General features: G+C 35.0%; 1 protein-coding gene across 3 annotated transcripts in view; it reads right to left on the bottom strand.

Moving 5' to 3' along the window:
• Positions 1-12,728, bottom strand: part of MSH4 (MUTS-like protein 4) — a 70,941-nt gene extending 58,213 nt beyond the window's left edge. Inside the window, exons 1-8 of one of the 3 annotated variants that reach the window (XM_088889251.1) lie at positions 11,673-12,728; positions 9,893-10,096; positions 9,735-9,770; positions 9,496-9,608; positions 8,507-8,552; positions 1,384-1,430; positions 1,087-1,194; positions 565-640 (exon numbers count right to left, since the gene is read on the bottom strand). In XM_088889251.1, the coding sequence (XP_088745377.1) occupies positions 565-640; positions 1,087-1,194; positions 1,384-1,430; positions 8,507-8,552; positions 9,496-9,608; positions 9,735-9,770; positions 9,893-10,096; positions 11,673-11,735 (693 nt within the window). In that variant the 5' untranslated portion in view covers positions 11,736-12,728. The remainder of the gene's footprint in view (positions 1-564; positions 641-1,086; positions 1,195-1,383; positions 1,431-8,506; positions 8,553-9,495; positions 9,609-9,734; positions 9,771-9,892; positions 10,097-11,672) is intronic. The other 2 variants (XM_010260553.3, XM_088889250.1) reach the window with 2 other exon arrangements.
• Between the last annotated feature and the right edge of the window lie 6,955 nt (positions 12,729-19,683).

Below are 19,683 nucleotides of genomic sequence, written 5' to 3'. Positions count from 1 at the left end.
GTACCCAAAGTTTCTAGTTCAGTCCTAGGAATTAGATCATTTAATAATTTTTCACAATAATTTCTCTTTTACCTAGTCATCTCTCATCAACACCATTTGGTCATCACTTTTGTCACATCAAGCATTCCTGGTCTTTTGATAGCAATTAAAATTATAATTTTTCAAAAGAATTTTTTACAGTTTGATATTAAATAGAAAAAACAGAGTATAGTTTTTCTGAACAAGAATCCAATTGACATGAAGAATAATACAACCGTTGTACAAGAAAATGTGGTTATCCGACTGATAAAAAAGTAGTTATCCTAAAAGTCTTGTTCTTCCTATGGCTGTATCTTATTTCGCCAAAGCAAACTCCAATCTTGCTCACATCTACAAGTATGCCAATGATAAGAAAATAATAAATCCTATTAGAGTAAATAAAGAATGCAATTAAGAATATTATAAGAACATTATAACTCATATAATGAAATGCTGATGAAGATGCCTACCTCTTCAGTAATAAGATTATACTCATTAATTAACATCTGACAGAAGAAGTTGGCTAACATATATTTCATAATGTACCAGGCAATCAAGACGAGCATTGATAGTCTCGATGTCTTTTAAAGGCTGAAGAAGATTGGCTCGGAGTAGTCTAGTCCTGGATAGGAAATTCATTATAATAGCCAAATTACATGGGTCTTATGCAAATATTCTTGCAGTCCAAGCATCATTATAAACTTTTTCTTTTTATTGGTATTGTTACAAATAAATGTTCCATGTCATAAAAGAACAAATAATAAGCATACATGTGTGCTGACAACACTACAAGAAAAAAGCATGGCCTTCAGAAGATAGCTCAAGCATCTCAACCAGTGTAATGGAAAACTAGAAGACTATCTACCCCAAAGTAATAATTTTCACATTCTAGGCCATATGCCCACATTATCTATAAAATGTGAACTTATATAGCTATAATTTAAAAGATTTGATAAAATTTTAATAGGTTCATGTTAAAATAATTTAGTTGTTGGTGTTAGGGTCTGTTTGGCTAGTTAAAGTGTTTTATCTTCTGTAACAGCAAACCAAAAGGTTAATTTAACATACCCTCCAATGGTTCTTGTTGTCTTAAGCATATGAAATAGACTTCTCTTTTTGTTGCCAGTGCCCCAAAGGGTGGAATGCAATGGCTCAATGATTTCCAAGTTCTGAACACTGCTAGGAAAGGTTTGTCATCAAAGAAATCAAATAAAAGTAGAGCATACAAAAGAATATATCATTTTCTCAATGACCTTTGAATGCAAAGCAGTGTCAATAAAATGAATAAGCTATTACAAAAATCTATTTTTTAACTGATAATTCAACACTTAAGTGCTAGTTCTATTGATTACATTAGAAACTCACCTCGTAGCATCTATGTTCATATGGTCAAATGAACCATTAAAGGTAACCTGGGAAAATTGGTGACAATAAGGCTAGAGATTAGAGTCAACCACATACAAGACAAAGAACAACTTTTACCATCCTAAGACAAGCACATCAAGCACCAGCCCTTGTGTAACAAAAGCAAAGTTTTTACCTTGAGCAGCCTATTCTTAAATCTTATTTTTAAAATGCTATCATACAGAAACATATCAAAGTGGAAGAACATAGAACTTCGGAAATAATATACTGAAATACATATATTCAAACACAGGCAATGCCAATACTTGTATGCAACATTAAAAAAGGAAAAGAACAACTTTTTGGGGCAAAAAAGTCATTTTAGATATTTAATTATTTACCCAAATATGATGGTTTCTTCATAAACAAAACAAAACTATAAACTGGAGCAAAAGGCAAATGAACAAAGATGAATAAGACAAGCATATCCAGGTTATATTGTAATCAAAAAGAAAAGTATAACCAGCAAGATACAAGGAAAACTAGCCAACTTCATAAAGTAAAAATGCCCCAAACAATATTGGGAGGAAGTAACTATATCATTGTAAGATTATATGCCTCTTTGAGAACATGAAGCTTGCCTATGAGCACTAACAACAAGCTGGAGTTAAACAGTAAATGCATGAAGAAATGACAATCATAAGACAAAAGTGCCCCAAACAACATGGAAGGATGTAGCTATAGCACTCTAAGATTATATGCTTCTGTGAGCACATGAAGCTTCCATGTAGTGCTAACTACAAGTCTAAAAGCCTGTGTAAAAAAAAAAAAAAAAAAAAAATCTGCATTTACAATTATTCACTAGCCTAAGCACCATCATCACTACTGTTTAAAAGTATATGAATGTAGAAATGATGATACTGAAAAACACAAAGAAAACAATCTCTTTATAACCCTTTCATTAATTATATAATACTTATTCTTGCAAATATATGTATGTCGAAATAATGTTAGTGAGCAAGAGAATGCAGCAAAATCTTGAGATGCCATAAGTAAAAACAAAAAAAAAAGAAAGTGGTTCTTGAAGGATTTTTTAAACCCAAATAGTATTTAAATAGTTTATAACCCAAATAAGTAGCTAACTAGCTGGCTAGTGTGCTAGATAAATCATCAAAACCAAAGGTGCCCCATACAAGAGTTCCCTCTCTTTAAGTGGGAACGGCAGGTGTCCTTCACCTAGGGGGGAGAGGGTAGTTGGCTAGTTGCATAACTACTCCATTCTCCATTCATCAAAAAAAAATAACCACCCCATTCCCTATTTAAGCTCCTTAAGAGGGAACTAGAGTGCCCTATTCAGAGAAAATTGTCTCAAAGCAAACCACTTTAAGAGTTGCTTAAGAAAAGCCAAAATAAAGAGAGACAGAGAGAAGTTCTCAAGAGAAGACAGGGAGGAAAAAAAAACTCACTAATACAGGCACGTAAAGGAAAGTCCTCTCTGTAAATACTTCCTATATATGTCTTCTGTTATGTATCCTTCTTCCTCTCTCTTTTGTTTTTTTTTTCACTTTTAAGAAAGGAAATAGAGGGAAAGAAACCATCTACGACCAGGTGCTTTTACTCGGTTGATTATGGTCCATCTATCAAGTCAAGTTAAGGATTAAACCATCTATAGTCTAATTCCCAAGGGCTGACTATGGTTCCCTTCAAACAAAAATGAAGAATAAAGGGATAAAAACCATCTACAATCAAATATTCAGTTTGAATAACTACGGTTCCCTTCTTGTATACAAAATCCAGAGGATTAAAGCCGTCTATAATGAAAATTTCATTTGATTGACTATAGCTTATTGTGAAGAAAGGAGTGAGAAGGAAATCTTCTTTGTATCGAAAAGAAAAGAAAGAGAGAAATGTATTGTTGTGAAGTTTCTCAATTGTTTTTTTTTTTCTATTCTCATTCTTGTACATGTGAAGTATGTAAAATAAATGCAAATGAAAAGTTCCTTTTAAGAAGTACACAATTATTCTTTTCTTTTGTTCTATGTATTCATTTCTCTAAGTCTGTAATTAAGGAGAACATCCATATGATTCCCTGAATGGGCTTTACCCAAAATAATAAAAACTCAATCACTCAATTAAGTGAATTATGTTGCATGAGAATTTCTTAAAATTTTCACAACAAAAATGGTAAAGGATTTCAAGGAGAACAGGGGAGATTTTTTTCCATTTTGTTGACACCATAGTTTTCAAGGCACCAAGGCGAGGCTAGGCAATAGGGGGCGTCTTGTCGCCTAGTTGCCTTTAAGTAAAAAACATATATCCCAGGGTAGTTCCCTAGGTTCCATAACCATATTTCCTTAATAATTATCCATAATTTTCATAAGTATAAATTTCATATTGGAGCATAGAAAACCAACATATTCATAAGAAAAATAAGAAAGAAAAGAAATTTCAAAAAGTATGGAGATTGAACCCCTATTTTGTTATAGGAAAAGAAGAAAAGAAAATGTGAAAGAAGAAGATGAAGAAGATGTGTAAGAAGAAAATATGTTGATAAGAAAATTTTAAGTTTTTCCTTACTTATTGGTTCAGGTTTTGAAGTCTGAGTGTTAAATACAGCATTTAGCAATGTTTGTGTTGATTAAACCCTAACAAATAAGAAAATAATAAAAAGAAATTAGTATATAAACAGACAAATATTTTAGTTTAATATAAGAATATAAAAGTAGTTTATAACACAAAGTACAAAACTACTTGGAGATTGGGCGAGGCAAGCCTCCAAGGGTGCCTTGTTACCTAGGCACCCACCTAAATGTTGCCTTGACAACTATGGTTGACACCCAAAGTTGTCCATTGTAGGTGGAGAAGATAGTCGACACTCAAAAGCGGATGGAAGATCTGATCACCATTAGGACCTTTAGGGGATTCCCTTTGTTCATTTGTTAACCCAAGATTGAAAGATACTAGGTGACTAAGGGAAAGAAGATATACTAGATTCAAACTAAGAATGCATATCAGGACCCCCCCCCCCTACATGACCTGGACTGAGCGCCTTTTCAGGTTAATAATAAAAGGGTTTTCTATAGAAAAGAATTTTATTAAAAATAAATATATATATATATATAAATAGAATGTAAGAAATTTCACCAAAACCATCAAAAGATGCAATGAACCTCAAAAATAAAAAATAAAAACCCTTAACTACACTGATGTCCCTCCATTCTATTAACCAATTCCAAAATAACCCATTGATCCAATTGAAAATCACTTACATTTGCATCTTTAAATTCACCAAGGGATAGAACCCAATCTGCTAACATCAAACAGATATCTGTTATCATTTTCCACCTCTGACTATTCTCATCTTCAAATGTTCACCTAATCCTATCTTTTCAAATTCCTCAGCACACCCCAAAGGGGCTGGACAACAGGACATTCAGCCACTTATTACCTCAGTTTGGGGCCAAAATAACAAATATCTCATTCAGTTGAACTGGAACAAAGCTAAAACAGATCCATAGCTCTTAAAAGCCCTGCAAAAGGACTCGCAAATGACATCTGCAAAGCTATATTTACAAAACAAACGAAGCACATGGTTAGCCCAAGTGTATCTATCAACGGCATCAAGGTTTCTGGTCAAAGTGGGGAATCTCTCTCTCACAGAGAAAGTATGTTTTGGATGTGCTAAGAGGAAACCAGTTAGTTGGGATCCAAACCGATGGAGACTCCTATGGATCCTAATGTGAAGATGACTAACAATCAGGGGGAATCGTTAGAAGATCCAGCAAGGTATAGAAGACTTGTAGGTAAGTTAAACCACCTCACTTTCACTATACCTAACATCTCATTCGGTGCTGGAGTACTCCCACAACTACTCATTGGAATGGTGTTATGAGAGTGTTGAGATATTTAAATGATGCCCCAAGTCATGGGTTGTTGTATAAGAAAGGGGGAGCCTTATCTCTAGAAGGATATTCAACTACCAACTGGGCAAGGTCCCCAATGGACAGAAAATCTACTACAGGTTATTTCATGTACTTTCTTGTGTGGGAACCTTGTCACTTGGAAAAAGCAAGAAGCAAAGTGTGGTTGCTAGGAGCAATGCTAAAGTCAAATACAGGGCAATGGCTCATGTTACCTATGAATTGATCTGGTTGAAACATTTTTCTTCAGGAAATTAAAATTCCATTTGGTCATCCCATCAAGATATTTTATGATAACCAAGTTGTCGCACATATTGCCTCCAATCCAGTGTTGCATGAAAGAACCAAACATATTGAAGTTGACTGCCATGTTGTAAGAGAGAAAGTGGCAAGTGGGGATATTATCACACCATATACCAAATCAAAAACGAAGTAGCCGATATCTTCACTATAAGCCTAGGTCAGTCAAGGCTGGACTATATTTGTAACAAGCTAGAACTATATGATATATATGCTCCAGCTAGAGGGAGAGTGTTAAAGTTAGTTGACAGGGGTAGTTTTGTCCTTTTTCTATTGTTTCCTCTATTCTGTATTCAGCTTATATTTTGAGGGGAAGAGTTGTAATTTCAAACTGTTAATGAATAAAAGTATATCATGGATCGACGATCAAGAGAGAGACTTCTCTTGACTGTTATTCCCTTTTCTTCTCGACTGTTATTCCCTCTTCTTTTTCTTTTCAGGTCAGCATAATGACGAGTATAGTACTCAAGGTCTTAAATTAGTTAGTTAATTTGGTTAAGGATTCAATAATTAAGCTAGGATAATAATACTTACTATTGACCTTCCGGTTGTTTTAAATGCATTAACTAAGTCTTATTCTTATACAATAAAGAGCTAGCAAAATGAACATTGTAAACAAAAAATGCCATTTGATCAATTGGAAGATGATGTGCCTGAGTAAGGAGATGGTGGGCTTGGGACTTGTTAGATTGATGCTAGGGTATTTTTCATTGCTTGGGGAAATAATGGCAGAGATTCCCAATTGAATCTGATACAAGTATCAATGGGATGGAGACATGTGGCAGGGATGCAGGCTTAAATGCTAAAGTTTTTCTAGCTTCTCCTTCAAAAGACATCTCTTCTCTGCTGAAATCATTCTTAAGTTCTGTTTCTTATGAGGGCTTTTTAGGAGCAACTAGATGTCAGGAGATCCTGTGGGGAGCTTTTTTATAAATAACAGATAAAATTTTACCAATCAACTAGTAATAACAAAAGTACAGTACAAAACACCAACCACAAAGCCTCCCCAGCCAAAAGGAGATACAGACAAGAAAGAAAAAACAGAAGTAGTAAAACATTCAAAAATTAATTACAGATTACAACCTGGCCCTGGACATTCCCATTCCGACTGGTCCTTTAAAACACCTGCTCTTTCCAAAACATCTGCCTATGTATTAGCACTTCTAGGACTCCAATTGAATGAGGTATTCATAGAATCCCCTAGAGCAAGTGTCTGCCATACCTTTGACTTAAACCTCCAAGGCAGTTCACCTTGGTTCTTCAACCAGCCAATAACTGTTTGACAGTCCCCTTCTCCCTTGTGTTTTTGTTTCCCCTATCTTTACTCCAAATACTCAACTCAATTAAGCCATGTCCCAATATGGGGTCAGCTACATGAATCCTATTCCACCGTTCTATTCTGTTAAGTGGCATGTAGAAAAGCCATTACCCAATGTTGGTCCTAGCTATCTGGGGGTTGAACTTTTGGCATTCTTTAGCACAAAGCCAAATCATTTCTAACTACTACAACCCATGTCCATTTTTTTTTGAGAAAATTTAACCAAGATTTATTGAGGGGGAGGAACAAGAGGAGATATACAAAACAGGGGGGGAACCCCTGCAAGTTACAAAGGAGGAAGCTTGTCGCTATACAGATGCTCCAAATACACACCAAATTTAGCTAGGCCATCTGCAGTATGATTGTATTCCCTAGAACCAAGAGGAGATATACAACCCATGTCCATTTTGGTCTACCCCTAGCTCTTTTAGATCTTTCAACTTGTAACAGATCAACTCTTCTTGTAAGTGCTATAGATAGGCTTGTCTGACATCTTAATCTACTTTCTCTCATTTTATCACCTCTCGGAGCCACAATTTGCAATGTCAGTGATATTTGGAAAATCTCTCCAAATTTTCCCCATTTTTCAAGAGGGTCATACAAAATTATCCAGGAATCTTTTTTCCTAATATCACTGATATATTCTCAATATTTCAGATTTCATTGAAAGACTACAAATTTAAGGTTTAAAATTTTAGAATATTATTATAAACTTTCTGATATTTCATTAAATGATCATAGTTTTTGAAAACTCTTTTCCTAAAAGAACAAATGAGGATTCAGTGATTGAGTGATTGGTTTGCTATTTTGATATGATTCAGTTACCAAGTATAATTCAAAAGACAAAGAAGGAACACAACTACAAAACAGGATCCTCAATCTACTCAAAACATATAGTGACAAAATAGACAAATGTCAAAATGGAAAGTAAATGACATACGTAAGAAAGAGAAAATAAATAAAAGATTAAAAGGAAGACAGAAAGAGAGTGATTGAAGTCAGTCTTCTCTATTTGATTCATATAGTCGTTTGTTATGGATTTTTAGCCTTAAAATGTGCAATTATACTTCTCCTAACGTTTCCACTAAGGTTTCTTAACAAATTCATGTTTAAAAAATAAAAATCTTGACTTTTATATTTTCCAAATATCTTAGTGAAATTACTAAAGCATACCCAAAATTCCCCATCTCTACATGTAAAAATGTCCATTGGTATCGAAATTGCAAACCATGTACTAGTTGCTTTCCCACACCTCCTAAGTTTATCAAGTTAAACTTCAATGGAGATGGTATGGGCAATCCAAAAGAGTCAAGCGTCATGCCAAAAAAAAGAAGAATCAAGTATCAAAGGAGTTTTAAAATGCACAATATTATTTTAAAATTCAAAATGAACAAAACATTACCCGGCTCTTTTTGTTTTAGGGAAAAAACATTGTCAATTGAACTCTATAGCCATGCACCCAGAAGTTGGGGTCAAGCAAGAAGGACATTTGAACACATATTAACACCTAATGCTGATACATACCTAAGCAACTATGATCAACATAGCAATCATTCAAGCGTCTACTAATCAAGAAAAATGCCATGCATCAAAAATAGACTCATACCAATAATGAGTGGTTTGTAACAATAACCCCTTTCTCAGTTTCCGTCCTGTAAACAATACAATTGGAAATTGTGGTTCAGAAAAATCAACTAATACAAATAATCATGAAACAGTGAGACATGACAACAGGGTAGAGAGGAAAGAATGAAATTGCTCAAATGACATTCTCAGAGATCAGTCCGGATAGGTAGGCACACATGGTGAGAACATTGAGTAAGCACTTAGAAAATTTTTTGACACCTATCCCTTAAAATTCCCCCATACAGCATACCCCTGAAAAAGATTAAAAACAACTTTTGATACAGTTGTCAGAATATTTATTAAGTGCTCATTGAATGTGCTTACAATGCTGTGCCTACTAGATCCGGACTCCTTAGAGATGGCCCCCAGTTAACCAATGGAGAATTAAAGTGACATGGAAAAAAAGTCAACAGAAACATGCACACACACAATTTAGTGCCTAAAAGCAATAGCAATTTCCAATAATCTGGGGGCAACCATAAGCATTTTTTCCTTTTTAATATTGCTGAGATTTAAAAGAAGTTTTTAAAGAATCCTTCTAAGGTTGAAATAAGCATCTTTATCTGAAAAATGATTACGCTGTCAATAATACAAGCATATAAGACCAACCCAGATCTAGGAAAAAAAATTTAACTAAGGACACAAGAACTGCATTAACAAAATTATTTATTTTTCTTTATGGTTAAATAAATTATTCCATTTGAAGAGGATGAGGTGGAAATTGTTCAGCAACAAAAATTCATTGCCACATGGAACCAATGCTAAAGCCAACATTAAGGTGATGGTGTCCACTGCAATAAATTAGTGACTACTATCAATTCATACAAAAAACAAGTATGAGCCACCCGTAAATAATTATTAAAGAATAAATAATAATGTTTTATTTTAAACCCATCAGTAACCAAGACTGATTGTTATAAACAGAACTCAAACTATTCAGTTCCCTAGGAGTTCCTAGATCTAGAGTACCACTTGATTGTAGCAGCAGCAGCAGCCAAGCAGAGATAATATTGCTTGTAATAGGTGTCTAAACCAAGTGCAGATGGCTCCTTGGCTGCCAGACCTTTAACCAGCACAGCTCCCTATAAACATTGAGGAATTCCATAAATAGCAAGTATAGCAAAGAAATATAGATGACATCACGACTGTTTTCAAAAGTGAAGACAAATAGTTGAAACGGTAAACAAGTAAGATGCATCTCTTACAACCTTGGTGTCATCAAAGCAACCACGAGACATTACAACCTGCATAGTTCAAAACAGAAAATGTAATTTTACCTGAATGCATGCATTATACACACAAAAGGATTTGCAGAATCCAAAATACTAGAGTTACCAATTGATCAAAAAAATACTAGAGTTACCACCTTCTTGACTGATGTATAAAACCTATCCACCAGCTCTGCTACTCCAACCATACTATCCGGGGCAAGCTTGTTTGGGGGCACAATGATCACCATGGGATCATAAAAATGCAGCAAGGTCTTTGTATTCTGATATGTACTGCTAGTTTCGATGAATTGAGAAAGATGTAGTGCAGCTGACCTCAAGTCAAATGCAGCCACTCCAACCTGTAATCAAATTGGTGTTGTATAATCATTGAAAAGCACATAAGTGATGGCCATATGACAATGCATTCTCAGTGCTGTTGAACTCTTAGACGTTTACTCAGTGCAGAACCCAAAGAAATTAGTGTCTGGGGACTTTCACAACAGGTTATCAGTATAATGTAGAGTTCAACATTAGTAAAAATTATGGGTAGCAGTACTATCTTCACCAAGTCTACCACTCTTACAATATTATAATGTTATAAATCATTGTTCTTTATCATCTTAATAAACTAGATGGCCGGGTATACTAAGTGGAAAACAATAGTTTTAAAAAGTACTCCATACACCAATTGTTCTTTTGTATCAATCCTAGGAAGGAGAAATATAAGAAATCACACTGAAACTTCACCAACTTACAGTAATTTAAAAAAAAAAAAAAAAAACTAAGATATCTCAAAAACAGTAACCATTTTTGTCTTTTTATTTTCTAGGTGGGCGAGCAGATTAGAGGTTAGTAGGTCCGTAGATAAAAACAAATATCAAACCCGGTTTTGGGATATCAAGAATGAAAGTTTTACCATACAAGCTAGAAAACATGTAACCTTGAAAATAAAATAAAAATTCCACTATAAAAACTCAGTAATGTTTCCATGCATTTAATATTTTTGCCATAGGGTGGATAAGCTGAATTGGGCAGTGGACCTCACTGCCAACTGATCGAGAGAAATCCTCCTTGAAACTTGGAAGCAAACTAATTATTTGATACGGATGCAGTTCACCAAATGTGAGATAAGGCATCCTACCTCCTTAAAATTGAGAAAAGAATGTTGCAAGCCATTTCCTAGGGAATAGATCCCAAGAACCTTCGACTTGATTTGGCAAAGAGCAAGTAAATGCACAAGTACAAAGTTATCGGGAAGAGAAGGCCTTATTTCGATAAATAATAATTACAAGCACAGGTTCGAAACAAGCTCCACCGTTACATTTTTAATTATTCAACATTTGCTTAACATCTGAAGTTCAAATATTACAGAAGACTCATTTTTGCAGCATTTGAATAGGCTACTTCTCATTTTCTATACAGATTCATCCTTATAGTTTCTACTGTGCTAAAAAGTATAACAGGTGCCTTTAAATTCAAGATTTTGCTCTTAAATGTATAAACAATTTCCAGTTGGATTTCCACATGAGAACTACAGAAAATTCGTTTTCTCAATTCAAATTACAGGTAAGTTCTCTTAGTTCATAGATATCTGGACCATTAACTTTAATCCTCGCAATCAAGTCTGGAACCGTTAATTCTGAAGTCTGAGCTCGTAGCACTGAAGACGAAAATAAAGTAAATAGGATTTTCAAATCCAAATTTCGAGATTAATAAGTTCCCTTTTAGCCAATGCTTACAGGTAGGAACACAGGTTCATACTCGAGAAGCTAGAGAAGACCTGAACACCGATCAACGTGAAGGAGGAAAAGAATAAAATAGTTGTTGTTTCAAAAATCTTCAACCTCGATAAGATCACAACAGAACATTAGAGCAAGCGAGAGACAGAGAGAGAGAGAGAGAGTGAGAGACGAGATCTTGAATCAAATACGATACCTCCTTTGCTCTGTTCTCGATCAGACCGATCACTATGTTCGACTTCTCACCTTCGTCCTCCATTCTCCTTTTCTGCCGGTGAGAACGGATGGTCTTCCTACTACTGCAAAAAAGAGCGCCAACTTCAAGGTTTTTATATACATGCGATGCGACATGCCTCGTTGCACCGAGTATTTATACTGTCGTGGCCCGTGGTCGTGGGATGTGGGAACTTGATCTAATAGGACGAAAATACAGACATGATATAGAATTCATAACTTAACCCTTAGATTGGAATCTATGGTTGTTGTCATAGGTACATCTAACACCTTCGAGTGTATATTTTGCAATGCAGGAAGATACGAGGCTTCCGCTTCCTCGGATGTAATCTGTACAATGGGGCTATTTTTACGAGACCGGATCTGTTATTCACATATGGCGCCCCATAAGCGCCTCAGACGCATTGAGAACATTTTCCGCACTTATTATCCGCTTTTATTTTTACACATCGAATAGTAGTAGGTAGTAGCCAGCGAATACACGTGGCGGACTGCCGGTGATGGCAACAGGGAAGATTTCATTCAAATTCTAGCCGAAGCGAATGCTTGCAAGCTTGCAGCCTACGTTATCTACCAATAATGGCGGGAAACGGAAGAACAGATTCATCAACTCATCGTTCAGACTTCAGACTTGCATGCATTCGTTAACTAAGCTGGAAAGAGTTAGGAAATCAGAAAACCCTAATCTCTCCTCCTTTGCAGCATCTCTGCATTCTGCAATGCTGGAACCGGCTTCCTACTCTCATCCTCTTCCTTCTCTCGCTTGCATTTCGCGCGTTGCCCATCTCCACATGCTTGCTTCGATAAATTTCAGAGGGCTCTTGAATCTACTAGAAATCATAGATGAACGAGGTTAATCAAAGTATCAAACGATGATCAGGTGTCAGGGAAGAAATATTCGGATGACGGGTCCTGATAGTTGATATCGAACTCTGCAATGAAAGACGAACCGCATCAGGACGAATCTTTAGCACATTTGCAATAGAAACCAACGAAGAGTGAGCCTCTCACTGTCCCGTTCTAAAACATCACACGTAAGTAGAAGTGTTTCATCGCGTATCAAAATAAAATAGTAGAAGCATAACTGTTCATACGCAAGGTAGCCAGGTCCGGCCCGTTTTTTATCAGGCTTGGACATTATTTAAGGCCCGTGGGCTCGAGCTCTGGCTCTAAACAAGGCAGAGGTGAGGCAAAGCTAAGCACTCGAGACGTTTTGAAGACTAAAGCCTTTGAACAAAAAACATGTAATCCATTAAAAATAAAAACACGAAAAACATAAAACAATGTAGGCGATTTTCCCCCTAAAATCTAAATGTCATATAAAATACTAGAACAGTTCGGGTATCCTGGCGGCCTGGCCCGGTCCGGCCCATTTTTATCGGGTTTGGACATTATTTAAGGCCCGTTGGCTCGAGCTCCGGCTCTAAACAAGGCAGAGGTGAGGCAAAGCTCAGCACTCAAGACGTTTTGAAGACTATGCCTTTGAGAAAAAAACATGTAATCCATAAAAAATAAAAACACGAAAAACAAAAAACAATATATGGGTTTTTACCCTAAAATCTAAATGTCATATAAATCCAACTATTCAGCTAAATGATATAAACCAACAGTGTTGTTATAAGAGTAAAGCATTGTTGTTTCATTTCTTGCACTTATATGCATGTGCTTTAGAAAAAAAAAATAGATTATTAATCATGGGGTAAATGCGCAACAAGGTATCAAAACATGAATAGTAAAGAATATGAACAGTGCATCAAACTATTTTCATATACATTTGTATGTATTTATTTGTTATTTTTATGTTTATTTATTTGTGCAATATGCCAATACAAAACAAACATTCTTTTTTCTGTCTTAAATTTCCATTTTACAGTTATAAAAACTTTCATATTCAATATTAGCATGCTAAGCTCTTGAGGCTCAAGCCATGGATAATATAAGGCCAAAGGCCCAAAAGGAATAACCCTTAAACAACTCAAGGCCTAACTAAACCTTGTTAGTGAAATATGAAGGGAAGGGAGATCCATTATATGGATGGTCAAACCATGCAGGGTGGCTTGGCGAAATTTCAAAACTTTCTTTCTCTTTTTCAAGAATCATATTCCTTGATTTAAAAAAATTGCATTTTTCATGATTCGTTCTTGAAACAAACCAGACCAAATCTGAAACCAAGATTATGGAAAGGAATACTTGATACAGAATCCACGCAAAAAAGCTCCTCCCAATGTACATGTTCACGCCCAAAGAACTTACTAATTCTCCACTGAAAATGACACAGCTTTGAATGAGGCAAGACTAATAGAGAGATTCTTCAGCAAGAACCTCAATTCTTCAACAAGAGTCAAGCAGGGATGTGAGCACAGCTTCAAGATTGATTCTTCCAACAATAATCAATATCAAGATCCAATCTTAATCACTCCAAGAACTAGAGATCGAACAAGATAGGGCAGCAAAAGCAGAAGGAAAGAGAACTGAATGCAGAAAATTGTGAAACTGTATAACCTTTTTCCAGTTCACCCTCATCTTTTTATATAATCCTTACAAAAGAGTTAACCTCCTAATCTGATTAGGAGTTTCTTGATCCAAATCTTTATTTGGATCTAGACTCTTTTAAGTGATAATGCTTATCCTTTATCTTATCTGCAGATCAAGATTAGCTTCTCCTAATCAAATTAGAAGTTTCCTAATCCAAATCTTTATTCAGATTTTGACTCTTTAAGTGGATAAGATTTATCTTCTTATCCTTATCTACTAATCCATACCCAGATTCGCCCCCTATTTAATTAATCAAATTAAACCCAGTTCGAATTGAGCTTTAGGCCTATTAAGCTTTCAATCTCATTTCCCTTTAAGTGTTAGCTAGCTTGGCTCTCTTTGTATGGTGTGGGACCCTATCATTGATCTTCACATAAGCCACACGGGTTCAGCCTAGCCTTTGTTATAAGGCCTAGCCGAATTCACTATTGAATACAGTGAACTCCTGAGTCCATCAGTATGGGCTCTTAATGGACCCAACATTTACACTAAATGGTCTTTGGGTCCAATCACCTTATGAAGGCCCAAGGACTGTGGGAAGATATGAGATTAACCCATCAAGTAAAATCCCTAAATGGTTTTACACTTAATCTCTTAACCCATAATGATCAAACACTGCCTAATAAGAGATGACATCTCCCTTGGCTGCAAAGTACAGTGTTGCACTCTCTACTCACATGAATCCCAAGAATTAAAACATTTTTGCAAATATTTTGTGAAACCATAATATATATGTATATCTCTATATAGATATAATTTGGAAAAACAAATCTCAACAAATTTGAAATCAACTATTAGTAGTTTAGGTTTCTATTAGAAAGAGTGCATTCCCCAATCATTCGCTTTGTCCGACAAAGGGGTTGATCCCGTCACTATGATCACCCACTTAGGTGAATTCTCGAATAGCTCAATCCAATACCTAGTGCAATACCATAATCGAGTCTAGGGGTCAAGTTTAACTTTCTACTTTTGCCCATCTGTATCTAAGGTCCAAGGCATAACTGGAAAATGGTCTGGTTCAGGGTTTCAAGCAAAGCTACACTACATGTGCTTCAGGTCTCACCTTGGCAGCTGAGTCAAATCACCCCAACTGACTTAGCAGCACATTAGTGTCAGTCTTGGCAAAATAAACCTCCATACGTCTATCCAATGACTGTCAATATTCTAAGCTAACACAAGTCTCATTAGTATTCAGTTTAAGGGTATTATACAAAATACACCATAATAACACGAATCAATTATGTAATTTATTCATTTACAATAAATGTCAAAAATACATCAATCTGATTAGAACTATCGAGGCCAAACCTTTTTTTTCTAGCCCTGCCTTAAGGTTTAGACCTTTATCTTCACCTCAACAACTTTTTAAAACAATGCATAAAAGTGTCCCATTGGAACTTACACATTCCACTCACATAACATACTTTTTTCATAGAACCATAAACTATTTTTCTGTTTTAAGGTGATTTTGGTATTCTAACATTGAAAAAGCATTGTTAAGACATTTTGTTGTCACATTAGTGGCATATAAATATTTTAACCAAACTTTTGGTTGGTTGGTTGATCAAGTATAAATATTTTGTATTTTTTTAGATCATATAAAAGTGACTTTGGGGAAAAAATATCATTTAGTTCATAAGTATTGTGTGGGCATATATTATGTGGCGCCTAATAGTCAACTAATGGCATTTCTATGTAATAAACAGCAATGAACAATTTAACATTATGCATTTATACTTTGTGCCCAAAACATTTTTTCCTCAATTTCCAATGGATTCAACTATAATGCAGAGAAGACACGATATCAAAGAAACTTGTGACTAAATCATCCAATATCATAAAAGGAATAACCAATCAGATGGTATTTATCAAAATTCATTGCAGGCGATTGGTGAGAACATTTTCCATATATCGTTTTCAGCAAATAGATTTTCCCTTTCTCAATGCATAAACCCTATACAAACACGACACTTTTGCAACACCACAATACAACTACCCTCTAAAATATCATTAGTGGTGTTATATATCATTTAACTTCCAAAAATTAGATAACCTATGCGTCAATAGGATCATAAAAGTTATAACCAATAAGGTGACATTCATCAAAATACATATAGGGTTTGATTGGTAAAATCATTTCTGGTATCATACCTCTGTGGGTTATAGATTTACTCTTTTTTAGGTACTTCTAAAATCAGCAACAAGACAATCGGGACAAGGCTTGGATGAGGATGATTGTGATATTAGAAAAATGTAATATAAAAATGTATATTTTTGAGAGATCTCTTGGCCATGGATGTCGATGCAACAAGTTTAGTATAGTTTTAGCATAATTAGAACCCAAGTCCAAACCAATTAAGGGAGTGTCCCTGTATTCGGTAGTGTGGATATTCCATGGATCAATCGGTTTTTAAATACACCACACCCATTAGATAATTAGATCTTTGGTTTTGTGGATATTCCATGGATAACTTATCCTGAAACATACCATACCCGTTATGCATTTTTTTAGGTGAATGGCACATTTACAAATTATATGTAATTGGTTTTGAAACAATGTTTTAAAAACCAGTTCAGAATTAGAACCGTTTTAGCCAGTAGTTTTCAAGTCAGAAGTTCGACCATTTGGTTCAAATTGACAGTCTATTGTAATTTTAAAAAATAAAAATAATTAAAACAAAAAATGGTCGAAAACTATTGTGTAGATCAATGATTTAACCTCCAATTATAGAATCATTGACTAATCAACGGTTTATGGTAAAAGACTGGATCTGGGATGAGATGGAATTGAGTGCCTAGACGTTTTCCATGCAAAACAGTCCAACCGTGTCGATCAATAATACTTCAAAAACCATATTTTAAAATACAAAATATCAAAATTTCTCTTTCACAGTAAAATTTTGTTAACAAATGTATTGACACCACGGTGAAGAACAAATTAGAGAATCGTCGTATGCTTTAAATCATATGGTGTTGACCATACCACAAGGCCCAATAGATTTAAATGCACCACACTTTATAAGGGCCATAGTATTAAATACCCCTATATTCTTTGAGGGTTGTGGCATGTTCTGCAATAATTTGTGGAAGACTCTATATTCATTCTTTGTATCTAATACTGTATTAATTCGATTCCCTCTTGTCTGCGTTGAGCGACAAGCCTTTTTCCCCTCTTGTTATCTTCCTTCCTAGTTTCTTCCGATCTCAAAAGAGATCCCCTTTCTATACTTATATTTGTCCTTTTGTACCCTCTTCCTCCCTCCCTAATGGAAGAAGTAAATGCTCAAATCGAATAGCTGGATGATGAAGAATTTCAGAAATTTCAAAATCTTTGCAACCAGAAGCACCAATGCGTCTAGCGGCTAAAAAAGAAGAGGTGAAGATAGACGGTGACTGGCAAAACTTTCTTGTCATCAAGGTCCGGAGTAATAAGTCGGTTTGAGTTGCAGGTTTAAAGTCAAGGCGTGGGATTTAGAAGAATACTCAAAAATTATCCCTTATGTAAATAAATCCTTTTTGGTGAAATTTGCCTCAAAGTATGATAGAAACTCTATTTATGATGTTGGACCATGGAATTTTAATGGAGATGCTATTCTTATGGAAAAGTGTAAGATTGACACTACACCAAATGCTTACAATCTCACTGTGGTGGAACTTTGGGTGCAGTTTCACAATTTACCTCTGGCCTATCTAACTTCAGAAGTGATGATGAATCTTACAAGTGTCTTAGGCAATCCTATTCAACCCAGAAAAGAGGAAGTCCAACTTTGGGTCAGGTATGCTCTAATCAAAGTTTGGATGAATATTTTTAGACCCCTAATGAAATGAATTCCATACACTCTTCTTGGTGGAGAAGATATCTGGGTTGATTATATCTATGAATGACTTCCAAGGTTCTGTAGATTGTGTGGAAGAATTGGTCATGACTTTGATGGTTGTAAGTTAAGCAAGACATTTTAGAAAAGATTGACAATTGTAAAATAGAAGATATGATGAAGAAATTTTAAACTTTACTGAAAGAAAATTATCCTCCTGCTTTGCGTTATAACTCACCGATCATGAGGCCCTCCACTTCTTACGGGAACATCGTCGACCAGCAATGTTCATAGTGATCAGTTTGACTCAATGCATATGGAAGTGATGGAGGGGCGTGATGGTAATTTTGTAGGTAATACAACTAAGAAAAATAAAGAGTCATGGATTGTTAAGGAAAGCAAGCCAAAAAAATAGAAAACGTTAGTGATCCTCTTTAATGGTAAGGAGCCTATCACATCCATGATTCTCTCTCAACAGAATCACTCATTCATCATTAATTTGGAAAGTGGCAATTTAGAAAATTTTGAAGATTCAAAATTTGTAAAATAGTAGTAGTAATAACAATAATAATAATGATAATAAATTATTATTATTATTTAAAATTTCTGTACGTATACATTTAGTACAAGTATTTAAATTTATTTTTAATCATATTGTTACTTTTATTCATTTTTAATTTATATATATCTTAATTATAATATATTTAAAATTTAAATAATTAATATAGAATAACAATTCATATATACAACGCATATACTTAAGTACTAATATTCAATACGTCCATACCTCTCTTCTCTTCATAAGAAGAGTTGGTAGTGGCCACAATCCCGTCTTATGTGACAGATTCAAGTGGAAATCTTAAGCTAGCAAAGCTATAACATTTTTTAACGGAGTCTTTGATATTACCTGGAATATAATATAGGCTTAAGCGGTGAAAGAAATATCATTTAAACGATTTGGGCTTTCTTTAAGCAAAGCTTGGCTCAAATCTCATAGATGGGACGATTTTATCTTAAACTAAGAATCCTTTTAGAAAAAGTTTTGCGATGATAAGAAGTCCCTAACAGAAAAGATTTGAAAGGATTTTTAGGCCCCCACCCTTCTAAACTTTAAAACCTCTACTGGTTGGATGTGTAGGCCATGCTGTTTGACAGAAAACAAGAGAATAACATAAAGTTGGAAGAAAAGTTCTCGGAGTTTACAACTTACAAATTAATTTATGTAACTTTTCCCTCAACTTTTGGTTCTTACTTATTTTTCTATCCAATGAAAGCCTTAAATAATCTATTTGCCTCTAATTTTGGTAAAAAGCTAGTTGCCAACTGGTTCAGACATCCTGAAAGAGGAAATCAGACTTCATTCTCACAAAACCATCCTCGCAACCCCTTGCAGCTGTGTATTTGAAATATCTCCCACTAATAATAAAAATATACAATTAGAAAGATGTTTTCAATGCATGATGAGAAAGGTTTTGGAGACTGTGTGGGGATGGATTTGTGAGGATGAAATTTGAATTCTGGAAAGAGGAGCTGGTGCTATTAAGGGGGCGTTTGTGTTTTAGATTTTGAGAGGGAAAAGTTGGTTAATTGGATTTTTGTTTCTATTGATCAAGAAATTCATGC

This window comes from Nelumbo nucifera, chromosome 6 (genome assembly GCF_055504915.1).
Source record: "Nelumbo nucifera cultivar China Antique chromosome 6, China Antique-T2T, whole genome shotgun sequence".
NCBI classification, from domain to species: domain Eukaryota; kingdom Viridiplantae; phylum Streptophyta; class Magnoliopsida; order Proteales; family Nelumbonaceae; genus Nelumbo; species Nelumbo nucifera.
This window is presented reverse-complemented; position numbering and strand designations above follow the sequence as displayed.